The sequence below is a fragment of the Electrona antarctica genome, assembly GCF_951216825.1.
Source record: "Electrona antarctica genome assembly, chromosome: 4".
Classification (NCBI taxonomy): domain Eukaryota; kingdom Metazoa; phylum Chordata; class Actinopteri; order Myctophiformes; family Myctophidae; genus Electrona; species Electrona antarctica.
Genome location: NC_136809.1, coordinates 17,714,983 through 17,742,444, shown reverse-complemented (window position 1 = coordinate 17,742,444; position 27,462 = coordinate 17,714,983). Strand labels below are relative to the sequence as shown.

The following is a 27,462-nucleotide window of genomic DNA, read 5'->3' as shown; positions in this document are numbered from 1 at the left end:
CGGAATTGTCGTTTACGCTTGTGCTTTGTGGTCTTGATACATCACTGACTCTACCTTTTCAAAATTTCAACCCAGCTTTGTAGCTGTTCGCACTTTCCCTTTCTGTGATTCAATGGATCGATTACAGAATACAGAGCGTCCACATAACCTGCCTAGCACGGAAAAATATGTCAAAATGTATGGTTTGTGTGTGTGTGTGTGTGTGTGTGTGTGTGTGTGTGTGTGTGTGTGTGTGTGTGTGTGTGTGTGTGTGTGTGTGTGTGTGTGTGTGTGTGTGTGTGTGTGTGTCTGTGTGTGTGTGTGTGTGTGTGTGTGTGTGTGTGTGTGTGTGTGCATGTGCGCGTGCGCGCGCGCGCGTGTGTGTGTGTGTGTGTGGGTGTGTGTGTGTGTGTGTGTGTGTGTGTGTGTTTCTCACTCAGATCACAATGCCACATGTACCCGTGGCGTTAGACGTGGGCGTACCACAGGCGCGCAAGCTTCTAGTTTATTTACACTCAGAGACAAAGGCATTGGTAGTGGGATCTGCAGCTGAAGTAGTTTGGGAGTATAGCTGAAGTGGAACCCTTACAGCTCCATTTGGTTCCATTGGTGCACTCTAACACTAAGGATTATACGCACTAGAGTTGCCATGTCCGCTTATTATGAGTGACTTTGGCTTAGTTAAGCGGGTTGTTGTGTTTTTTGGGGGGACTTGTTTCTTAGAGTGTAGTTGCTTATTTGCGCTTGTTTCCATTTTTTTTTTTTTACTATTATTGTTTAATATTTTTTGTAATTGTCCTTTTTTTGTGACTAGCCCTGTTACCATACCAGATTTGTTCTAATATTCCACATTTTATTTCAAGATTTTCTTTAAATAGCCAATGTATGCAGCATATAGGTTAAAAGTGCTCATGTGGCCTAGTCACTTCTTTCGGGCTTGTTTACCTAGACCTGCATGGTTGCTTATTTCTCTCACAATATCCGGCAACACTGATTGCACCGTGCATGGCCGTTGGGTATACGGGGTAAGAGAATGCTCGTATAGAAAGTCAAGTCAAAGTGCTGCAAGTATTATGGATGGCCTCAGGAAAAAATGTCCTCTGTCTCATCTTAGCCGCGCAAATTAGAAGCCACGAAGACAAAGATCAATCATATTAAAAGACGTAACAAAATTCCAGCCCAAATTGGAAACATACTTTCGCCCCGAAACAACCTATAGCTTTGCCATGGCGACGGAATCCCTGGACTGACGGAGGACTTGACGTGACCAAATCCAGACCCCGTCATGGAGGCGAGGGTTCCCAGTTCACCCCAGAGTCTGGAGCCCCGCCAACTTCCCATAAACAACACGTCTCCCGTGCAAAGCAGTGTGCGCATGCATCAGAGATGGTATACGGTATACGTTTCCCAAACAATGGGTTGTGTAAAATCCTCTTTTTATTTCCTATGTTTTTTTTTAAATGATTATTTCAGATGTACTAGTTATATTGTCACACTGCAACGCATCGTGAGCTTGTAGATTTATTTGTGGTCCCACGTGAAAGTAAATACAGCACCTATATTGATCCTCACTAATCGTCATTATAATATGGTAAAATATTGTACTTGGTCTCATATGATGGACACTTCAGAAAACCACTTACCAGTGACATCATCATTTGGCAGATGTGACAATATTTCAAATTTAGAATTTAGATTTTTAATGGCTTCCATTAAAGAATGCTAACTTGCCAGTAATAGAAAGCCTGCTGTTTCTATATTAGCTTGGATTCTCCATCGATGATGACACTTGAAGGCGGGTTTCTGAACTGTCGACAGCCCTCTGAGACACAGACGGAGTAGACAAAACATTGTACCATATTATAATGACGATTAATGAGGAACTATTATATGAATATACTGTAGGATGAAAGGTCACCCTTAACATCCCATCTGCACTGTCAGTGATGCGAGCAAGCGAACGATGAAATCTCATTAAAATACATGTTTTTCAATGAGACTGTCCTGACGTAGGCTACCGCAAGAGACAAGACAAGGTTCTACGAGTCACGACACACCATTGGTTACCAAAGGTGGCAGCGGTGGTCGAACGGTGGCCGAACGGATAGCGGCGCGGTCTAGATACCGGAAGGTTCCCAGTTCGAATCAGCCGTCCGACACGTTAAAATTACCACCGCTGAAATGCCCTTGAACAAGGCATCAACCACTACGATGAAATGTGTTCTATGAGCAGGGCCTGGCTGGAAACAAGTTCTTGAGCTTAGCCCAGATACCCTGGGTAAATATAGATTTCATTTCATTTCATTTCACACACGCTGGGCAAGACCTACGCTGTGTAGACTCTACACAGCGTAGGTCTTGCTACACACTCTACACTGTAGAGTGTGTATCATTTTTGGGGGGGGCGGAAGTTGCAGGATTTTGACGGAAGTACGGCTCAAGGAAATGATGTTGACGCTTTATAAATCAGTTCACATTCGCCGGGAATGAAACAAGTGGTGTCATAGGTCGAACAAATATCGTATCCGGGGGAAATACATCTGACACAACACAATGGCGGACGCTCCATATCAGGACAGTTTTTCCGCGCAATATCGTACCGTCGTTGGCTCGCTCCTTGCCTGTGCAGATGAGGTGTTAAGCATCTGTATGATGGTGAACTACAGTCTAGACTTTAGGCCACAAGCAGCAGCATGACATTAACATGCAGTCTGCAGCAGTTAGTGGTCAGATCTGTGGCCTCATGCATGCAGCCACACACCTTCTGCTCTGGATGACAAACTGCACTAACCTGTCTACCGCGCCTCATGCTAAGGAAAGTAACTCAGTACATTTTTACTCAAGTATTGTACTTTTGAGGTATCGGTTAAGGCCTCAGATTAGGTATTAAGCCTTAGATATAGGCTAAGTAGCTTTACACAAAGTGGAGAGAGATGGGGAGAGACATGCAGCAAAGACCATCGCGAACGGGACTCGAGCCTGCGATGCGCTGTCAGGCTACTTATGAGCCTAGGTTCCCGGACCGCAAGGCCAGCGTTCCGGGCCATATTTTCCCTCCACTACAATGGTCTGACAACTTTAGTTGCTAATAGAAACGCTGCAGCCAGGAATCAGTCAGTGGCTCTTATATAGATGCAGGGTGCTCTTTGGTAATACAGGTAGGATTATAGACAAAGACGTTTTTTTTCCTCCAAGGTGGTAGGCTACTGCTTAATTTCCAAAAGGTGTAAAATGCAGACTTGCAAAGATAAAAGGATTCCAAGGCACTCCGTCTTTGATGACAAAATATAAATATGATTTATTGTTGAGCAAGGCAATAAAAAAAGACCAATGCGTTTCGACCTACAAGGTCTTCGTCGGGGTCGGGGTCTATCTGTCTGTCTAACTTTAGATGCTAGTTATTAGCCACTACGAAACATTAACAACGTAAACCTTATTTTATGCTTTGAATATTCAAAAAATAGGCTAATCTACAATCTCGCAACGTGTCACATTGTGTTATTCGAAAAGATCAGATACATTTTGAAAATGTGTGTGCTTTTACTTTGGGACAGTAACTAAGTACATTTTGATGCTGATACTTTTGTACATTTATAAAAAAGTAAAGTTTTGAGGCATTTTACTTGTAACAAGTGGTTTATATTGTTTCTATGTAAAAATAAGTATTGTTCCACCACTGCTTAGCGGTTGTGGTCAGACATGGTCATGTCCTTCCTATGATAAGGGTTCATTCAGTGGACATGTTTAGCATCAGTTTTATTAAATAAAAACTAAACAAAAACCAAGCTGATGACTAAAACTATGACTAAGTATAATTTGACAATTTCGTCAACAAGCTAGTAGTGAGCTATAGTGCATCTGCTATTGTTGAACATTTTTGAAAATTCTTGAAAGAACTACTGGTTTATAATTTGTAGAATCGGCCTCAGGTCTGGTGGTTTTGAAGCCAAACTGAGGCTGAAATTCTACTTGAAGGTGAATTCCTTTGCCAGTGACCAAGTGGACCAGCCGTTAACATAAACAGTGTTTAATCCAACCCCTCTGCCGGCTCAAAACGGACCCATTTAGATTGTGATGAAGTGGGGGGAACATTTCCATGTGCACAGCAAAATCATGGAGTATTTCCAAATGTCTGTACTTTTACTTCTGTATATCTACCCCACTACATCTCAGAGGCAAATATTGTTCTTTTTAACTACATTGGAAAAATGTCTTACTACTTACTTTGTAGATTTTGATCATTATTGCAAGACATACATTTACCACTTCACCCCTACTAAAAATAGCCAATCTACAGGCTCACAACGCATCGCCTTCCCCATGCGATGCGTTGTGAGCTTGTAGATCGGCTATTTTCAAAAAAAAATTGATTAACCTAATTTTTCCCTACACTGTTCATTTGTGTGCTCCATGCTATGCCCTCCGAGTGAAAGTGACACTCAGGAGTTTGGTGTGAGCACTAAGGGGAGCGGACACCTTTAAAAATAGAACTTAAATCCACTGAATGGGCAGCGAGAGGTTCCCACACACACTATAGGAACCCCTTGATCATTGGTTCTTCTCAAAGTGGGGTCCCGAGACCCCCAGGGGTCCATGAAGGGGGTACCAGGGGGGTCCCGTGGCTTCTGCATGCGGTTAGGGTTTGGGGTATCGGAATATTGTGTGTCGGACACACACAGACACGCACATGACGCGCGCGCGCACACACACACACACACACACACACACACACACACACACACACACACACACACACACACACACACACACACACACACACACACACACACACACACACACACACACACACACACACACACACACACACACACACACACACACACACACACACACACACACACACACTGTTTCCATATCCTTTCTCCCAGACCGGATCAGCAACTGCCTGAAATTAGCCCGCAGCCCAATTTTCCTTTAAAGTCTGTGTCCCAATACTGCCTTTCTGTAAGTGGGGTGGAAATGTCACCTGTGTATTGTAAAGAAGACATAGGTATGCAGTGATAGTGATACATGCAGTCCTAGGTGTTTAAAGGAGTATAGGTGACCTCCCTCCCCAAAAGACTCCGCCAGTCATCAAATTATTGGCTTAGGAAACTAAAAATCTTAGTGAGTTAAATTGATAGAAATTAAGTCATGTTTTGGCCGGGGGAACAACTCCTTTAAAGTGTATTTTACCGTGCATGGGACTCAGCCAATCGGATTCAGGAACTGGAACCATCACTTTTAGAACATTTATTGCCACGCTCTTTAGAGCCTTTTAACGACATGACCCTTATATAGCGTCCCTATTCTGATGGACGGGGCCTTTCATTCTGGGAAAATAACCAAACTTTCTGCAACGTATATAGGTCGTATAGGGGCTTATTGTCGGTATCAGCCAAGAATTTGGGAGTCTATCCCCGTTACAATGCGATAGACTTCTGGGAGATGGATACAACACCTACCATCAACTCCAAGTATACTTACAACACCTATACCATCAGATCCCAGTACTTACAACACCTACCATCAGCTCCCAGTACAACAACACTAATACTATACCACCCCATCAGCTCCCAATACTTACAACAACACCACCCACCATCAGATCGAGGTCATGCACATGACCCCAAGTTCTAGACCTCCAGTTCTAGGCTAAACAGAAGGGAGCGGGGGCTTTTTTTATTATTTCCACACAACTCTAAGGTGTATATGAATTATTTCTGTGCCACTAGCTGGTAGCATAAATGTAGTTAAGCTGTGCCACTGCCTGCGTCCACATTAAGAGAATCAGTTTCGTCACCCCTGTAGCCCCATGCACACACACTGTAACCATTGGCTATCATTAGCATTAGCGCACACTGTTTACCTGTCACCAGAAATGTTTACGTGTCATGTCGGGAGTGATGCAAGACAAAGTCACAAATGACATCGGAACTTTGGATGGCTGACGATCACCAAGGACAGCAGGCGCTCGTGGATCGACCGAGTTATGGAGCTTTGAAAATCTTGCTTTTAGAGATAGGTAAATATAGATAGATAGATAGATAGATAGATAGATAGATAGATAGATAGATAGATAGATAGATAGATAGATAGATAGATAGATAGATAGATAGATAGATAGATAGATAGCCCACTTCACCAGGCTTAGAGCGGAGGAGAGAGTATATAGCTATTTAAATTGATGTGAGTCACAGGTATTGCAGAGGTATAGCTCTATACGGATTTTCTGTCCTGCGTCTTAAAGGACCACTTCCCCACTTTTCAACCTATCCTAATTGGTCCTCACTACACTAATGATCATGAAAATAGCACCGTTTTTTTATACTCAGTCTGTGTCTCATGGGAGGGGTGAGCAGTTCAGAAACCCGTCCACCAGTGACATCATCAATGGGGAATCCAAGCTATATAGAAAGTGCAGGCTTTCTATTCCTGAAAAGTTGCAATGCGAAGATGGAAGCCATCGTTACGATAATAAAAATCTAAATAAAATAAAAATGCTATCTTCAGTATTTTGGGGGATTTTCTTTTTGCTTCTTTTTTCATTTATGTTTGAGAAATGTTGTTTTAAATTCCAATACATTCATGTATTGACAGTAAACAGAAAATGTACTTGAATAGCCTATAATTATATACTGTGACCCCAAGTGAAAGCCAGGTCCTCTGGCTGGGAGTCTGTGTGTGCCAAACCCTGTCACACCCTGGTGGAAAAAAATGAAGTCCATGTAGGCCTACTCAAGTACAGTACTTAAGTACCATTTAGATTTTTTTTGTTTTTGTTTTTAACTTTATTGGACTATTTCCAATTTTCAATACTTTACATCTAGTTATTAGTTACTTTGTGTAGGTATTAATTAACCACTTCAGCTCTTCACAACGTGTCACTTTGTTTATCATTGTGAGCTTGTAGATCGGCTATTTTCAAGGCATGGAATAGTGTGCATGATGAGTACTTTTACTGTAGTACTTATGTATATTTTGACGCCAATTATTTTGTAGCCTACTTTTACTCAATACTCGGTTAGCCTACATTTTAACTATAGACTCTTGTGTATTTCTACATGGTGGTATTGTGAGTACTTCTTACACAGCAGTATGTTGGTCACACTATAATGTCAGGAAACAAATTGAAAGTGTAAAATATGCAGTAGGAATATAGGCCTATATATGCACATGTTATAGGCCTACGTGTGTGTGCGTGCGTGCGTGCGTGCGCGTCTGTCTGTCTGTCTGTCTGTCTGTCTGCGTGTATTTTCTAATTTCAGACCTATCCGTCACGTGTCACCAGAAAACAGGCAAACCACAAATTCGAGCGCGGGAGCGTGCGTGTGAGAGGGCGAGAGGCGAGCGACCATTGAAGAATGTGTTTATTTCCAGTTGAAATGGCATCATTTTCAGTGACAAAAATGAGTCCGCCGCTTTCGCAAGGAACGATGCATCAACTTATAGCACCGCACAAATATAGCACACCTTTTTATATAAATGTAGGCATATTGAGAAATAGGAGCAGTATAGAATTGTTTCTTTATATTCTATTCGTCTCAGTAAACACGACATATAGGCGTTCAGTTTGAATAAGAACACCCTGACATTTTAAGGGACTGATTTGAACATATGGGCCTATAGCCATGCATTAAAAATCCAGTGTTATTTTATTTGTAAACTGTTTGATTACATTTACACACTCCTGGAGTTCATTGTTGTGCAGGTCTGCTCTGCATTATGTCTATGGAAAAGGAAAATATCTTAATTTCAATACAGCATTGTATATTTGTATACGTTTTTTTTTTTTTTTAAGGGCCTATTTTATCTCTGTCCAATCTGTCCAATAGGCCATCCGCTTGTGTCAACCTGCTCACCCCGCGGTGGAACAGCGCGGACACGAGCCGCGTGCCTCTGTCGGCGTGTTTGTGGCTTGTCTCAGAGCTTGTCACCGGTCACTTTCAAGGCGCACTTTTGTCATGACTTTCCAAGCAGAATTCCCTCCTACAGGCCTATAGCACTATACTATGGTAATTTGTTGACTGTAGCCAAAGTGACAGGAAAGTGGTTCTCAACCACGTGGAGCTCGGCCAAAGCATTGCACTTGTCTCTCAACTCCCCAAAATATATGTTTAGTTGACTTTAAGTATAGGCTTACACAGTAAGCCTGTGTATTAGTCTACTACACGCTTTAACTGCAGGTGTAACCGAACTCACGTTACAGCAGGCCTATAACAGGCCTAATTCTTCAGCAATATAAGTAGCATTTTGTGGGGGATTATGTTTTTTATTTATGCCATTATGCTTTGTTTTTGTTTTTATAACGTTGTCTGGTTTATAACTGCAGTTTGGATTGTTTGCGTTTGTGACAACTATAGGACAAATAGGCTATTGCAATTCTTAATTAACTATAAAAGGGAGAGAAAAAACGTTCGGTGAAATGCTAGGCTACAAGCAAAGGGTCCATCGATTCAAACGTGTTATAGTGTTGAGAAACACACCTATATTATGTTATGCATGCATGTGCCTTATATTTAAGACTGGTTTTATATTTTATAGCGGGGAAAAGACAGCGCAAAACATTTGCGAATTATATTCTGTTATTCCGACTGGCAAGAGTAGCCATACAGCCAATTAAATATAGTCCAATGTAAATCAATTACATGTGCATGATATCATGAGTATGGCCCTATAATTCATCTTCTATTGTCATATAATAAGGGATCATATCCTACACATCTGCTAATAAATGGACCATTGTTTGACTGATCTTTGTTCCTTCGCTTCCCATGACATAAGAACTATATCTTTCATATAGCCAAATGTGTGACTATGCTATAGCCTATATACATTCCATATTGCAACAACACATAGGCTATATCTGGGGTTGACATATCGTGGGTGTGTTTTTTACAAAGACATAATGCCATAAATTGTGTAGATAGAGTTTTCTTATGCTGACTATATATATAGGCTAAACAACGTCGCGCACATCACCGCTAAGACGTTATCTTTCTTGTAACATGTTTGTTAGATTTGTCATATCATATCATTAGCCTTTTATAATGTTATGTTGTCTAATAGCAAAACATAAGACAACATTTAATTTGGAACTATTTGATAATAAATACATTTATAGGCCTATAATAGTCCTACAGTCCAGTGACTATATTCCATAGGTCTGTAGCCTAAAATCCATATGTATCGGTCTGAACATAGACTTGAACAAAACAAGAGAACCGCCCGACCTGTGTGTGTGTGTGTGTGTGTGTGTGTGTGTGTGTGTGTGTGTGTGTGTGTGTGTGTGTGTGTGTGTGTGTGTGTGTGTGTGTTTTAACAAATTATTTTGTTGTGCATCCCCCCCCCCCCCCCCCCCCCCACCAATCATTGCGAATCATTTAGTACGGAAGCTGTCTATATGAGGTGTGAATAATTCCAGACCGTTAATATAATGAGAGTAAAGGTATGCTACTAGCCTATATAAGGTGAGTGACCCGCAGGCCTCTGCAACATAAACCAGGTCACTGCCACAGGCGATAAAAACAAACCAAAATCCACACAACTCCGACCTCCAACCGCAAAGATTTGTAGCTTAACATGCTGCTGGGACACGCAGATCTGCGCGCTGCACGTAAATCATGCAGTATCAAGCATAGGCCTATAGCCTATATATAGGCCTACAATATATTCTAAATAAAAGGGACAAAATACAGTGGCGGTAAAAGTACGGACGTTTTAATTAGGCTAACATGCAGTAGTATCAATACGGCAAAAGTAGAAGTATATAGGCCTATACTCTGTTATAAGTAAAAGTCCAGAATTCAACATTTACATAGCCATAAGGTACAAAAATATTGGCATTAAAAATATGATATGCCTATTTAAAGTATCAAAAAGTAATACTAATTTTGCAGAATGTCCCATTTCACATGTTTCCAAATGTATAAAAATCATTTGAAAATAGAAGATCGAATCTGGTTATATAGGTCTGTATGCAAGCTCACAACTTGAGATGTGTTGTGAGCATGTAGATCAGTTATTTTTCAAATAGCTAAAGTAGCGTATGTGGCTGAAGTGTTTTTTATTTTATATATTTTTCTTTCCCATAACATCGAAATCTATAACTAACTAAAAATGTCACTAAAAATGTATAGTGGAGTAGTAAAATGATTGAAATTTGAAACTATAGGCTATACTCCATTAAAGTAAAAAAAGATAAATACAATAAAAAACTCAAAATTGTAGTAGCCTACAGTGCATACTTAGTTCCTTTCCGCCACTGCAAATGGATGCGCATGGACGCGCAGTCCTGCAGGCCAATGCATGGTGCAGAAACAGTTGAGTCGGGGTCAGTCCGTTGTAAACAAAGGCAGTCCCCACCATAGCAATAATTCTAAACTGTCTACAGCGGTAGACAAAAGGAATGTCGTTGACAATACATTGTTAATGCGGCATGCATGGCTTTTATGTACTGCAAAACAATAATACAATAATATAACATAACTCGGTTGGTTCTGAAACTATTTTTTTTTATGTCAAGGCACGAGGCCTCCCAAATTAATGTGTTTGGCTGTGTTTCGCTGCATCTGAAAACATGTGTGCCAGTTGGACGGTGGACCCATACAAGATTTGTGTTGTTATTCCCCATATAGCCTATGTTTATTTTTTTTCTCTCCAGATTCTTGGAATATATAACAGATCGATTGTAATTAAGTGGTTACCGGTAAACTGATTTTCTCTGATCACTTCTGAGATGACCCCCTCGAGGGCATGGTGGAACATCTGAATATGGAATATAACATATTTTTTGCAAATCCCTGAAACGACGTCAAGGTCAATCGCTTCGCTCCATACGACGGTGTCGTGCGGCCGTGCGCCGAACATCCTTATCCTTATTAAGGATCAACGGACAATTTATCTTTGGCCGGGGATGAAATAATGCAACTGGCGCAAAAGCAACATGTAATTTATAATAGGCCTAACACATAAAACAACAAAGCAGCTTATATACCTAATACCACAAACACAGCACATATCCTATAGGCTACATCATTCATCTTCATGATTAAGGCCCGTAATCTATCTATCTATCTATCTATCTATCTATCTATCTATCTATCTATCTATCTATCTATCTATCTATCTATCTATCTATCTATCTATCTATCTATCTATCTATCTATCTATCTATCTATCTATCTATCTAAATTACGTAATGTAATTAATCTTAAGCAGCAGACAGCAGAGAAATGTTAAATAAGAAAGAAGCGGTGTCGCTTTGCAGGCCAGACCCAGCACTGTGACCCCGGCGGTAGGCTATAATTTCTTACAATCACAACGGAGGAGAGTTTAATATTAGTAGGAGGTATCGTATTATTTACCTTCAGCTTTTTCTTTTTAGCGCCAAGCGAGACCAGACTCATCTCATTTTCACTGACGATCTTATAATGGCCAATAATTAAGATGCGCGCGCGCGCGCGTGTGTGTGGGTGTGCGTGTGCGTGTGCGTGTGTGTGTGTGTGTGTGTGTGTGTGTGTGTGTGTGTGTGTGTGTGTGTTTGCGTGCGTGCGTGTGTGCGTGCGTGTGTGTGCGTGCGTGTGTGTGAGAGAAAAAGAGAGAGCGCGCTCGCGCGCGTGCGTGCGTGCCAACAGGTCCTACTTAGCTGGCCCATTGACGTTAAGGACGAGTAAACATAGATCTCTCCATCCAGGCTTGGGTTGTGGAGGAGAGCAGAGGAGAGGAGGCCCCTCGCTCTGAGGCGGAGCTCCGAGTCAGCACGACAGTATATTCTAAGTACATTTACTCAAGTACTGTATAGGCTAAAGTTTTTCTTTTCTTTTCTTTTCTTTTCTTTTCTTTTCTTTTCTTTTCTTTTCTTTTCTTTTCTTTTCTTTTCTTTTCTTTTCTTTTCTTTTCTTTTCTTTTCTTTTCTTTTCTTTTCTTTCCTTTTCTTTTCTTTTCTTTTCTTTTGTAAGCTATATGCCTAGACCTGAAGTTATAAAAATGTATTATTAATTAATAAGTATACGCTGTATTTCTATTGTATTGTCATTTAGATTTAGTCTATTTAGTCTAAGTGTTAATAATTATTATGAATTATTAATAATCATTAATATTATGTGTGAAGGGGGGATTTCCAAATTTCAGTAGCCTATATACAGCGATCCACTTATTTAGCCTAAAGAAAAATGTGTAGCCTAATTCTTACTTTTAAATACTTCAGTATTGAGTAAATACTTTTTTTCTCCTCCACTGCTATTGGCTGCTCACGGCCTGTGACGGGCCGGGTTGTGTGATCCCGCCCCGGTAGTAAAGAATGACGTTTTTTAAGAAATGTACTCTGGATCAAACGGTCGGAGCCAGCAGATGCCCCCAAAAAGAAACATAACCGCCGACTGTGTGCAGTCCTCTCCCCCTGGATCGGAGCCCTGCCTGCCCGCAGAGCCTCTCTCCGGCTGCCGGTCTATTTTGGAGGACATTTGGAAGAACGGGGGGGTTTTGGGGGGTACTTTATTTTTTTCAGCTTCTCGTTCGCCGTCCCGGGGTCGGCGGGGTGTGCTGTATGTTTATATAATCGTCCAACTCCATGCGTCCCGGAGTGGCTCCTCCGAGGCTGTCTGTCCTCCGTCTTCGTGTGCCCGTGGATCGGAGGAGAGGGGATGGTTGTTTTGTGGGGGATTTATTTGGGGGGTCGTCTCGTCTGTAGACGCTGCTTATAGACGCCAGATGCGGCGACACTGAGAAATAATGGAATGGCCAACTTTTGTGAGTTTCTTCCCGTTTCCACAGTTAGAACTTAGAATGATGATCAGAACGCCTGTAAGTGACTCTTATTTATTTACAAGCCAACCACTGAGACCTGCATAGTCCCAACTACTTCAACTAGTGGCTTTGCTTTTGTTTATTTTTTTGTTTTTTCACCGGGAGAGTTGGAAGTTATTATTTTGGAGTTTAGAAGGAGGAGGAGGATTCCGGAGTCGGACCATCGATCGGACGAATTATTCGTATTGTATTTTATTTAATGTTATAAGTTTCCCCCCTCGGTATATAGGCCTATAGCGGTCCAAAAAAACGATGGAGAGATTCAACGGGAAAACATCCGACCGCTAGCCGTTCATAACAACCGGAGTGAATCTCCCGCTGTGCGGCCAGCATCCCGGGTGCGTGTGTGTGTGTGTGTGTGTGTGTGTGTGTGTGTGTGTGTGTGTGTGTGTGTGTGTGTGTGTGTGTGTGTGTGTGTGTGTGTGTGTGTGTGTGTGTGTGTGTGTGTGTGTGTGTGTGTGTGTGTGTGTGTGTGTGTGTGTGTGTGTGTGTGTGCGTGCGTGCGTGCGCGTGCCGTGCACGGTGCACCATGAGCCTGGTATCGGGCTTCCCGCACCACCCGGTCATGCACCACCACGACAGCCACTACTCGTTCCACGCCGCGGCGGCGGCGGCTGCGGGCCGCTGCGGCCACGACGAGCCCGGCGGCGGGGCGCCCTACTTCACCGGCTGGCTCATCAGCCACGCCGACGTCTCCCCGACGGAGTACGGCCTGGCGACGGCCGGCTACAGCCCCGAGTACCACGGCGGCAACTCCGGTGGCGGCGGCGGCAGCGGCGGCGGGTCCTCGGCGGGCGCCCTGCAGGACCCCCACTCGCACCATCACCACCACCACCACTACGGCCCCGGCGGTGGCGCCATGGTGCCCCACGGCGGACTGAGCGTCAACGGCAGCCCGGGGGGCATGCACCACCACCACACGCACCCCGGCCGCCCCGTCAAGCGGAGGCCGACGGCCAACCGCAAGGAGCGGCGCCGGACGCAGAGCATCAACTCCGCGTTCGCGGAGCTCAGGGAGTGTATACCGAACGTGCCGGCGGACACCAAGCTGTCCAAGATCAAGACGCTGCGGCTGGCCACCAGCTACATAGGCTACCTGATGGACATCCTGGACAAGGACGGACAGCACGGGGACACCGAGGCCTTCAAGGCCGACTTCAAGAAGACCGAGGGCAGCAAGGAGGAGAGACGGAAGAGAGAGGCGGTACGTGCAGGGAAATACACTTGTATTAAGGTTGTTTTGTATGGCAGTATTATTAGGCACACATGACGGAAACAACGAAGGCGATTCAAAGTGATTTACGGAAAATATGAAGCGTTCTCCATTGAGACATAAAACCGGAGTAAAAAAAAGAGAGTGCATGAAAATTTTGCATGAGCAATTTGGCATTTGAATATAATATATTAAAATGTTATAGCGTTTTATTGCCCTATATTCATGTGAGGGATTTTATTTGGAGGGCCGAGTGAAATCCTTAGAATGTAATTGTGAAAGGATTCAAATACAACAAAATGTAACAACGTATGCTATATAGTCTATCGTATAGGCTATAGTATAGGTTCAGTATAGGCCCTATACTGAACGGTTGGTTTTCTGAAAAATATAACCATGCATTCTCTGAATGTATAAAAAAGGGTACTCTGAATGTAACCTAAATGGACCCCATTTGGTTGCATAATGTCTACCCTTGCAGTATACAAATGTACAAATTAAAGGCTCTGGGGGAGTTTAGTGTTGCTGCATGGAAAACAACTTTAACTTTAAGTGAAAACAGCTCTATCTTCGCCAGATCAATTCCTAGCATTCTTGCCGACGTGAGGGTCAGGTCGGCAGACAGAGCCCACTTCACATCAGCCCCGCTCTGTCTACAGGCCTAAAGCTGCGTGTATATCTGTTATATCTGTCATCATAAGAATCTGTTGTTATCGGCGAGCGACGCCTTCTCGCCGCCGTCGCAGCCCATAGCTGCTTTTTTTTTTAGAGAAGAATTATAGGCTATATAGCGTGTTTGTTGGCGATATAGAAACAACAACAGTAGGCTATGGGTGACCTTGATGAATATTGAATACGCATGACCACAATGGAAACAAGCCCTTAAGGCTTTTTGTGTTATCCTCCAACCACTATTTGCATACTGTTAAGAACGCATTAACAGCTTTTATAATAAGGTAGGCCTATTGTAAATAAAGTATAACAAGATGATGTCGCTATAAATATAACGGACACAATAGAGGAGATGACAGGACTTTTGGACATTTATTTTCTATGATATTTGTTGTATTGTACAATGCATTGTGAGATGTGCGCCTACATGCATGGTTCGTTATAGCTCAAAATGTAAATTATGAAAATAAGAATTCCACTTACATCTGATCGACCCATAGGAGAGCATGAATGCATAGGTAATTTGAGATATTTCAAGATATGTGCGCGTTTTGCGGGACTATAACTAAAAAATACAGTAGCCTAAAAGGCCGCGATGTTTACTGTGGAAGGGATGGGGGGGGTCAAACAGTAGAAAGGAGAAGCCATTAACCATGGCAATATATCATGTCTATCTTATACACACGCGATAAAATACGAACGCACTGCCACTAGCTTACCCTGCATGCACTTTAGCGTGCCTGAATCTGAACTGGAACGACGTAGGCCTATAGGCTATGCTATAGCCGGTCGTTTTGGTAAGTCGTCTAGTAGGCCTATGTTTGGGCGTTCAATTTTGCATTTTGTAACCCTGCATGGCTGAGAGTGTAGCCTACACATGGAACCAAATGGATCCTTATACGGTCGGGTCCATTTGGTTCCATTTGTAATATCTCAGAGTTACATTATCAGGGTATTGTAATGGATGGACCTGTATGACTATATTAGGCCTATAGCATATAAGCACTTTCCTGCCAAATGCTGATATAGCCCGTCCTTAATTGGCGGCTTTAAGCGCGCGTGCACCAATCTCTATCTGTGTGTGTGTGTGTGTGTGTGTGTGTGTGTGTGTGTGTGTGTGTGTGTGTGTGTGTGTGTGTGTGTGTGTGTGTGTGTGTGTGTGTGTGTGTGTGTGTGTGTGTGTGTGTGTGTGTGTGTGTGTGTGCGGTGTGTGTGTGTGCGCGCGCGTGTGTGCGAGTGTGATACAGACTATGGTCTATTACATAGCTAGCCTATATCTACATGTTGTGATTGCCTCTATAAGTGCCTGTTTCTGTGCTCGTGATATAAATCAGGGATTCAGAGAGAGAGAGAGAGGCATAAATAACAGAACAATAATTTAGCAGACATGCATTATCATAATGGCCGCAGCGAACCGTTGACTTTTATTGCCGTACAACCGCCGTAATTATATGTGATGTCAAAATAAAAGCTCCTTTCACACATGCAATTATGCCGCCGCATAGAAATAAGCTAGTTTTAAAAAACAGTCTTATTGTAGCCTAGCTGTGAAAACTTTGGATTTTACTTTACGGTGGTCTTTTTTTTTTTTACTCCGAAACAAACACAAAAATATATATCTAAAAATAAACAAACAACAACAACACGCATGTTTGCCTATCAACATTTTAGTAACCTTTCCGCAGGTTTCATTTTGGATTTATTTGCGGCTTGCCCCTATACATTTATAGCACTAATGTGATCTGTGTTGAAATGTGAAGGTATGCAGAATGACACATCGAACACCATATACAGCAATGATAATAAGCCAAAACAATACACATAGACATAGTGCTTACAAATTGGGCCTTGTAAGCACCATGCACCTTTAGGTGCATGGTGCTTACACAATAACAAACACTCGCCATCCCGGCGGCATGTGAGTGTATTTTTACGAACATGTCACGTAAAGGTATATGTTCAGTTTGTGCTGCTTGAGAACAAAAACAAAAACGCTTGAATCAGTTGTTTCCGTCTCCTTGCGGGTTGCAGACTGCATTCATACAGCCTAATGTTGAGAGATATGTCCACAACTCAGATAGCCTATATATAACTATAAATATAAACATGACAAATATGAAACATATATGAAATGTATTATAACTATGTATTATATGGGTACACACGCACGCGCGCATGCACGCACGCACGCACGCGCGCGCACACACACACACACACACACACACACACACACACACACACACACACACACACACACACACACACACACACACACACACACACTTGAGGGGTAGCATGCAGATTAGCATATAATAAATCGCAATAATATATCTGAGTATATTATAAATGTGTTATGTCTAATGTGAATGGTCGATGCTGTGTATAAGTTCTCTTTATCGTGGTGTAAAAAAAAACACATTTTCGCTGACCCACTTGTTTTCAAAGTGGGGTTCGGGGCCTCCCAAGGGGACTTGAGGTCGTTCAAGGGGGTTCCCATGCAAAAAAACAAAACAAAATAAGTATAGCATATACGATATGCAAGTGTATGAGTGACTATTCCAACATGTTGGTGTATGAACACTGGCAGTTAAATTTAAAAAGCCTATTTTCACATTTGGTTTCTACCCTACGTACCTAATACCCGGCCTGTGAAAGGTTAATTTAAGCATAATAACTCTGGGAGTGTATATCCTACAAATGGGACCAGTGCGGGCCCATTTTGTCCCATTTGTACACTCTCAGAGTTAACATTAACACTTTTAACGGCTTTAACGGACAGTCATAACTATAAGGCAATAATTGACTGCACCATAGAAAGTAATATTGTACTATAAACATCGCGCTGGGATGAATGGCTGCTATGTTAGAGGCACGTGCGTTCAAACACAAACGCCGTTAATTGGAGAGAAAAAAGTGCATCTCATTGTCAAAGAAAATACAGACTAGGTTTTGATCTCTATACATCTAAATATATGGAACTGTATATATATCCATGGTATATGGTATATGGTATATGGATATATGGATCTGTTACAGTATGCAAAACAAAATAGAATTACAATATAGGCCCGAAATATTAAAATAATTTCCAAATAATATATTGTATATGTAATGTAGGCCTATGTAATAATATAATGCTTAATGCTGTGGCATGCAGGCTAATCGATCAATCATATAATATTAATATGAAATCACGGGATATTCATATCAGAGGCATAATAGACCTAATATAATTGTAATGTAATATTATGCCATATCAATATCATATGATGTAGGCCTATAGGCCAAAATTGTTTTATTTTCATATACCAAACGTTGCATATACAAACAGAAATTAAAAAAATAGCAGATCTACACCTTCTACACAGCACGTGCCACGCTGCGAGCTTATAGGCCTATACATCTGGCTATTTTTTAACATTTTTATAAGAACTAGCCTATACTGAACTGATTTACAAGACATTTGCAGAATCGGCTTCAGCCGGATCTTGATATGGGTTATTTTTTATTTAAACACCATCATAAGGGCGTCGGTCGGAGTTGAATAGCGCCAGCTAGGGTCGGCTATAGCCGTCGCCGTCATACTGCAAACACCACTAGCCTACTATAAACAGTGTTTAAGCAGAGAGCCACTTGACTTGTTTTCTCAATGGAATCACAGTGTGGAGGTCACAAGGGTCAAGACATGGAGCCCAGAGTGCCTGAAATAGCTCATATAATATAGGCCTATATACTCTGTCGTATGGCCGTGAGCCGCAGATCAGATATACAAGCTCACAGCGCGTTGCATCACAAAGTGGTTGTGAGCTTGTAGATTTGATATTTCGGGTTTCGGCCCTGACCGGAGGCTAAACGCATGGCATATCACTACACAGCCTATTATTTGGAGAACATAAGGCTATAGGCATAGGTGTATTTTTGTATAGTGAGCACGGATCGCACGCCCTTGAGCACGCGCCTATAGCTGCCAGCTGACGCTTGTTGACCAACATGACTGTCTATAGGCCTATATGTGCTTCAAGATAATGAATCAAGTTGGCCTAATAAATATTATTTAATTATTCCATTAATTTATTCATTATTCATTAAGCGTTTAATGAGTATATCATTTCTCAGTTCAATAATTGTGATCCATTGATGAGCAACACACACAACGCAACACAACACACTATAACGCATGTACGACTGACTCTTGGTTTATTATCGGGTTATATATATGGATATTAAATATTACATCTGCCATTAAGACGGATTTAGGTCTAATCAGGTTGAATCGTTTCAGTTTCGTTGTAACAATTTAATTTAAAAAAAACAATGTGTGTATATATAGGCTCGTTGAATTTAGAAACGACACGAGACTACGTGTAAATCAGAATGTCTATTTTGAGCGAATTTTGTCGAACTCGTATGGGGCTCAAGTGGTTCGTTTCTCTGGAGTAGTACTTTAAAGAAATGAACCGCTTGAGCCCTATAGCATTCCAGCACTGTGTAACTCTGAGAGTGTACAAAATTACACTCGAGTTAACAAATTCGGCAAAAATATATAGCCGAAGCCTTTCGTCGAAAAGATTATAGTGTAGAGAGAGGATAAAAAAGAAAGGACAAAAAAAGAGGACAAAAAAGATGACCAATACAGTGCCGACTCAGCGGCCAACTAAGTATTAGTTTACTTACTAAGTATATATTGAAGACTTAAAACCCTGTATGCTTAGCAGCGGTTAAAACACAGTGAAGGATGCAGTGTATTCTATGTGCAGGGCCTTATGCTGGCATGTGGAGCCGTTTAGTCTACACACGTAATATAGAAATGAATCACTCACGGATATTACGGTAGACCTATATGTCAAAGCAAACATCACGCGAGAGCATAAAGACATCACGAGATGCCTCGTTGACTTTCTCTCTTTAACTCAATAACTTCTCGATAAACTCGTTGCCGTCACGACGTGTATAACCTATCCTAATACCAAGCAGTAATACAACTGCATTTGCGCGCGCGTGTGTGTGTGCGTGTGTGTGTGTGTGTGTGTGTGTGTGTGTGTGTGTGTGTGTGTGTGTGTGTGTGTGCGCGCGCGCGCGCGTGCGTGCGTACGTGCGTGCGTGTGTGTGTGTGTGTGTGTGTGTGTGTGTGTGTGATGATCTCAGTTATCAATCAGTGTGTTTTTGTTATTGAGAGGGACATGGTATATTATATATCCTCTATTAGCCTAAAGACGGTGCTGCCTAATAAGGGCTTTAGTGAAGTCCTCCTCTGACCTCACCATTAGGACCATTATGCTAAGCTGCCTCGGGTCACCCAGACAAATTATCTCCGAAGCAAAAGAGGACACAAATGGAACCCAATGCCAATGGACCCACAGGGTTCCATTTGTATCCTCTTCGGACTGCTAAAAATGTATTGTTTGGTTGCTTTTATTATATTGAGCACTCATGGTTCCCAAATGTTTTCGCTCAGCCTCAGTCAAGACCCATGAGAGAAATCAGATGCTTCATGCCCGCGGGACCCACATGGTGGAAAAAATAGCATGCAGCTCTGCAATTCTCACTAGGCCTATAGTAGCCTTAGTTGCTAAACATTTGTATTATAATTTAGGTATATCATTCATTTGAATTATTATTATTGCGGTTATTAATACCCCCCCCCCCCCTTTTTTTATGAAAAATCCTTTGAATTTGTTTTTAACTCTAACTCATGAAGATGTGTGATGTTTTGTAGAAATCTTTTGAAAAAAAAAAGAAGAAAAAAAAGACGAAATTTGGGGAATTGGCTTGGACGAGGATTCTGCAGCGCGTGTATAGCCTAAATTATACGCTAATAACGGTTTACCACACTTGATGTCCACAAAACGACACAGTAATTTATCTGACAAATCATCCTCATTGTTCTGTCCGCGACCAATGCGGGGGGAATGTTAGACTATTAGTTTAATTTATAGGCTAATACGCGACTGGTTGTTGAGGTTGCAGATCACGTTATTTGTCCGCCAGCGACAGCGAGTATAAATTAGGCTTATCGCCTTTGCTATTACAGCCAAAGCAAAACACTCGTGTTTTATTAGAGCCATCAGCTATATGGATCGACGTGACATATAGGCCTATAGACTTTTTACGATTTGTCTCATGGGCTTAACGATGCTTTTGATTGTGCCGTGTGTTTAGTGACAGCTGTCATTTCTGTCCGTGACAAACGGGACATGCACATGACATCCCAAATAAAGTCATTATTTGGGTGCCGTCCATTAAATAGGCCTATCAGAAGTAATTGTTCGCAATCATGGGACGTTTCTTTTAGACGAAGAATTGTAAAGATAATATACGGTGGGAGTTCAAGATTATTCTGCTTATCCTCATGATGTCGCACTTGTAAGTCGCTCTAAGAGCGTCTGCTAAATGCTTCCATGTAATTCGGATATTGGCGAGTTGGTTTAATGTTTTTGGCTTGCAGGACCGATTCTCAAAAATGAGGCATATACCGGCCTATGTAGGTATCATGTATGCTATGTCTTTTTTTAACAGGTAGTCAGAGCCTATATATACACGTATTAGACAAATATGTAAATGAAAAACACTGGGATTGTAGGCCTATTGCTACGTGCCTGTTTGTTTCCTATTACGCAGACTCATGTTGAATATATAGCTTGCATGGTTGTTGCAGGTCAATATAGGAATTTGATCAACAGTCAAATCACTGTTGTTATACATTAATGTTCCCTGTCCATACGTGTGGACTTCTATGTCGCAGATGTCTCTGAAGTTATAGATTCAAAGATTCTAAGACGTCGCACGGTCGCAGTGAAAACTCGAAGATGACCAAAATATAATCCAAGTAAAATGCATTATAAATGGCAAAAAATAAGTTATAATGCAGATATAGCTGTGTAGCCTATAAGTCATATAGTGCAAAAACCTAAGAGTGGGATTAATTTATCGATATGTAGCCTATAGGCTGCATGGCTAACCGAGACAACAATCTCAAGAAAGGGTTGCATGAACGCATATAGCCTATAGCGTTGGTTTAGAACTAAACCGATGCAGCTTAATATAGGCAACTGCATGCATGGTTTTGCTGAATACCGTACAAAGGAGACAGTCTCGCTCAGCAAAAAACATTCAGTTGTGTCGTTCTAGAGCCTGTTCCCAGTTCGATCCCGGAGTCTATTGTCGAAGTGTCCTTGAGCAAGACTCTCTGAACCCCTAATTGATTGATTGATTGATTGATTGATTGATTGATTCGTTGATTGATTGATTGATTGATTGATTGATTGAAGTATTTGCAGAATGGGTAAATTTCATGAAAGCACAACACACACTACATAAAGCTGTACAGTTGTTTATACAACAGGGTCCACCATTTTCAATTCATCAGTACATTTGTACAAATATAGGCCTATAAAAAGCAGGAAATCATAAAGGAGGTAACATTCCTGTAACATTCATGTTTTCCTCCGCCATCGGCGTGTGAATGGATGAATGTAATGCACAAGCACCATTTAGCCTACATTGCTATCGCAAAAATGTTAGTTTGTTTTAGCGCGTGACAACATCCTGAAACCACCCGAGCTGAGCTCTATAGGCCTAGACCCATTACGACCAAAATCTCTGTCAAAAGTATACGTTCATTACAACTTAATGATTAATAATAATTATAAAGGCTACACTGTTTTGGGAATTGTAATTACTTCATAGGCCTACTTGTTTGGGGAAAGTAACGGACTGCAGGACTTTCAGTGATGGAAGTTTTTTCTTTTTTTTTCTCTCTCTCCCATTTTACTTAAGTGAAAGTAGGCTATAGGCCTATAAATAGTCTGTTAAGTCAAATTAGCTGAGTAAAAGTACGAAAGTAAGTACAATGTAGCTATAGGTAATCATTATGCAGAAGGTCCCATTTATATTAAAATATCCTTTGAAAAAATAGCAGATCTACAAGCTCACAAAAAGCATGTGTTGGCTGTCTTTGAAAATAGCACAAGCTCACAACACGTGTTGTGAGCTTGTACTTATGCTATTTTCAAATGGGCCGAGTTATGTATAAAGGCCTGCATTTATATAGAGTATAGGTCTGAAGTTGTGTAATAAATAAAATAAATAAAACATGTAGAAATTAACTATAACTAAAGTATTCAAATCATTTAAAAAGTACAATATTTGCCTCTGAGTGGAGTAGAAGTAAAAGTATTGAACATTGTGAACATTTTACGTAAGTACAGTATAGCCTACTGTAAATGTACTTAGTTACTTTTTATACCATTTGGTTCCCAAACGTTTTAGCTCAAGACAAAAACGAGATATTAGATGTTTGCCCAAACTAGTGAAAATAGCAGATCTACAATAGATGTAGATTGGCTATTTTCACTATACTTCTTAAACATTTGTTTTCTAAGTCCTGGAATTCCTTAGATTTTTCTTTTATTTCTTCATGAAATTACTGGAAATCTTTATTTTAATTCATGAAAAACGTAATAATTAAAAACCAAACGTAAAAAAAGAAGAAAATAACTACAGGTACCCCTAAAAATGGGCCAACCCAGTGTTTGTGAACCAGGGCTTGCTTACACCACAGACTGCCATGTGTCAGGGGTCATTACCATGCTGACTTGTGGTGGACATTTTTGTCAAAATTAAATGCTTGCCACAGACATGTAAAATGACCGGACAATAGTATCACCAGAAACACAAAAGAGCTATAGCCCTGACTGACCACAACAGGTCTGAGAGTGTATGGAACCAAATGCCTGTGCAATGTGTCATTACATGTCCTACTGTCTCCGTCCACCATGCAGGTGGAGGTCTTGAAGACGACAGCTCCGCTGCAGGGGGACAAGAAGACCAAAGGACGGACAGGCTGGCCGCAGCACGTCTGGGCCCTGGAGCTCAAACAATGACACCTGCACGTCTGACCACAAACATTATAGGCTAGCGTGTGTGTGTGCGTGCGCGCGTGTGTGCGTGCGTGCGTGCGTGCGTGCGTGTGTGCGTGCGTGTGTGCGTGCGTGTGTGCGTGAGTGTGTGTGAGATGTGTGTGCGACCGTGCTGTCACAACACAAACAACGGACTGTTCCTGTTAACCGCGACAACAGCCTGCTGTCTGTCCTCCTCCCACTGACTGTCAATCACACTTTATTTACATGAAGAAGATAGTTCACTGACCGACAGATTATACCATAATAACAACTCACCCCCCCCCCCCTCTGTCTGTCTGTCTGTCTGTCTGTCTGTCTGTCTGTCTGTCTGTCTGTCTGTCTGTCTGTCTGTCTGTCTGTCTGTCTGTCTGTCTGTCTGTCTACACACAAGTAGAGTCTGTCTGTCTGTCTGTCTGTCTGTCTGTCTGTCTGTCTGTCTGTCTGTCTGTCTGTCTGTCTGTCTGTCTGTCTGTCTGTCTGTCTGTCTGTCTGTCTGTCTGTCTGTCTGTCTGTCTGTCTGTCTGTCTGTCTGTCTGTCACACACACACACACACACACACACACACACACACACACACACACACACACACACACACACACACACACACACACACACACACACACACACACACACACACACACGCACGCACCGTGCACGCAGTGAAGGCCTGTGGGGAGGAGTGAGGAGGGGGACGTCATGGCACACGGACATGCAGCAGCAGCAAAGAAGCTTTTATTTAAAGGAATTATAATTTATGTGCAATGTGGCCTCCTCCGTGCGTGTCGACGGAGCCTGCACGCAAGCACGCACACACGTGTGCGCACCGTGCACGAGGTCGCTGAAGGGGACACGTATGCGGGCGGACAGTTGGACACGACACAGGGGAGAGCGACACACGCCACTGTCACCATGAAGGGAGGACAAGTGGTAAGGGACTATTGTTGATGTCATAGATGACTAGACCTAATTATTATAATTATTATTATTATTATTGCTATTGTTGTTGTTGGTGATTATTGAAGAACTGTGTTTTTAAAGACTATTTGATGTAGGCCTACTATGTGACGTCATCCTATCTTATATCCATCGTTGTGTCTGTCTGTTTGTTTTGGACCGTAACAAAAAAGAAAAGAATAAAAAGAGAACCCTGATTCGTGCAGAAAATAGCCGATCTACAAGCTCACAACGCATCATGGATGCCTCTCTCTTGTGAGCTTGTAGATCTGCTATTTCCCAAACGAGGTCTTAAATGTCACTCCAGTGGCGAGTGCCGTGTCATTTCTATAAAATCGTCCCGGGTTCATACTTCTCTGTACGGCAGTGTTGTGCGTCGAGATAGGCCAATCTGCAGTGGTGGAAAAATAACTCTAACATTTTGTACTTTTGTAAAAGTATCACTACTGCAATGTAGATATAGGCTACTCTATTACAAGTAAAAAGTCCGGAATTCAAAAGTTACTTGAATAAATGTACAAAAGTATTGGTATCAAAATGTACGTAAAGTGAGTAATTGTGCGGAATGTCCCATTCCATACGTTTTCAAATACGAAATAAGGAAAAATAAATCTTTTGAAAATAGTAGAAATCTTTTGAAAAGCTCACAATGTGTGGCACTGCAACACATTGTGAGCTTGTAGATCGGTTGTTTTCAAATGGCCAAAATGTATAGTGGGTAATGTATGTTTGAAGTGGTTAATGTATGTTCTGTAACAATAATCTAAATCTATAAAGTAACTATAATAACTAAAGTTAATTGTAGGGTTGTAAAAAAAAAGTACACTATTCGTCTCTGAGATGTAGTAGAAGTGTAAAAGTACTGAACATTGGAAATATTCCAGCAAAGTAGAAATACCTCAAGATATTGCTATAGCCTACAGTACCTGAGTAAATGTACAGTACTTACTTCGTTACTTTACACCACTGCCGCAAGCCCACGGGGGGCGGCTTATTTTTTACGTGCGACAACGCCGTACAACGGAGCATGAATCGCATTGTGATTGTTGTGGTGATTGTTGTTGTCATGGATACCGCGTACAGTATTCTTTTGATGGTGGTTTGTTGATGTTTAAAAAAAAGAAAAGTAAAACAAATACCTGTTCTTCTTCTCCCACTAAAATTTACGTGATGTGACGTCACGTGGCAGGCGGGGTATATAGAAATGATTAATAATAATTATTAATTAAGAAATATTCATATTTGGGATGTCGAAAGGAAAAAAGGAAAGTTAATTACCGTTGATTTCAATAAAACCACTGTCTTGTTTTACCATAAATTGTTGGATATATATATTTTATATATTTTGCAGAACCAAAAACATTTCAGTTAATTTATACATAGGCCTCATGTCAGTTGCTAAAATAAATAGCTGCAATCCAGGAACATATTTGAATGAATAAAATGAAATTTTAAACAATGTAGTAATGCAATTACTAGTTGGATATGTGCCTAATTTCAGACCCTGCATGCATGGTGTCGGGTGGGACAGTGGTTCCCAAACTGGGGATCAGGACCCCCGGAGGCGTCCCCAGATTATAGGGGGGGATGATTAGCTCAATGCATGTGCAACACTGTGTCTCTGTCGGGTTGGAACCCCTCCAAATGGTTACTTTTCAGGAAATAGTTAAGTTATCATTTACTTAGTCACAAGCTCCTGTTAATACTTTTCATTGGTCCAATATTTATCAAAACCCACACACACATTAAGCTGCACTATGTAACTTACCATTGAGCTAATATAGAGCCTGCCTGCTTGCTATGGGGATAAATCTAATCTTGGCCGTGAGGTCAAGATTTGTGTCAGAGGTAACTGGATAACTCACCTCGTTTAGTTAGTCAAGTTTAGTTTGTGAATATAAATAGATGATTAATCATTAAAATAGCATTGCTCTGTCCCCCTAATGAACTGGCCCTTCTTTAGTATCATCATCAATATGAATTATGTTTGTTCTTAATCTCATGCATGCCATGTGACATGACATATTAATCACCACAAGTAGAGCCATCTTGAGTAAAACAAGAATGACTCACGTCAGTGGCGCCGTCGGGACATAAGAGTGGGGGGACAATATTGGAGACAGAGAGTTGAGACTAGAGAGCAACTGCAGTTACTGCACATTACATATAGGCTATATTAGCTAGAATGGTCATTGCGGCGAGAGGCAAGCATGCAGCGGCAGCCAATACACAACGACGATTGCGCAACAACATGGGAACGGTGCTAGAGAGACCACCCGGTCTGGAAAAATAAATGTCATAGGCTATTTCCCAATAGCCTATGACTCACGTCATAACTGCCAGGTGCAGCAAGCTCACTACAGTATATGGGTTTTATCTCCCATTGGCTTAGAGGATACGGCTTCACGTTGCAGCGTTCAGACTATGGGTTTTATCTCCCATTGGCATAGAGGCGCTAGAGGCAGCCAATCATGGACAAGTATCACAAGGAACCCCTATAAAAAAAATGCTCAATACTGACAGCCGGTCAGCAAGTGGATTCATGAATCTATCTAATAATTTAGCAATCGCTCGCCTGCTGTCTATTTTGCTCGGTCGCTGTCTGTCTGTCCACTTCCGGGTCACCAGTGAAATGCATGTTGGGATGGCTTCCGGGTCACCAGTGAAATGCATGTTGGGACAGACACAGATTAATACTGGGACACACCTTTCCGCGTAACCCACATGGGGAAAACAACTGGGACCCTGATACTACTAGCTACTCTTGCGTCAGTCGACATCACTTCTTCTTTGGGGAAGCATCGCGGCCAACGCGGGGGTTGCGTGGCACAGGCACCTGAAAGCCAGCTCTGACAGTTGGACGGGGCATGTTAACGTGAACACACGCGCTGTTGCACGCTGAAAGCCTGGACACTGACTACGACAGGTTACAGCCC

The 27,462-nt window shown here is 41.8% G+C and overlaps 1 protein-coding gene across 1 annotated transcript; it reads left to right on the top strand.

Annotated features, from left to right (window-relative positions):
* Positions 1-13,315: 13,315 nt before the first annotated feature.
* Positions 13,316-23,553, top strand: hand2 (heart and neural crest derivatives expressed 2; the record flags this gene model as incomplete). Its single annotated transcript, XM_079498223.1, has 2 exons — positions 13,316-13,990; positions 23,452-23,553. The coding sequence occupies 2 exons, from the start codon at positions 13,316-13,318 to the stop codon at positions 23,551-23,553; spliced, it is 777 nt and encodes a 258-aa protein (XP_079354349.1).
* Between the last annotated feature and the right edge of the window lie 3,909 nt (positions 23,554-27,462).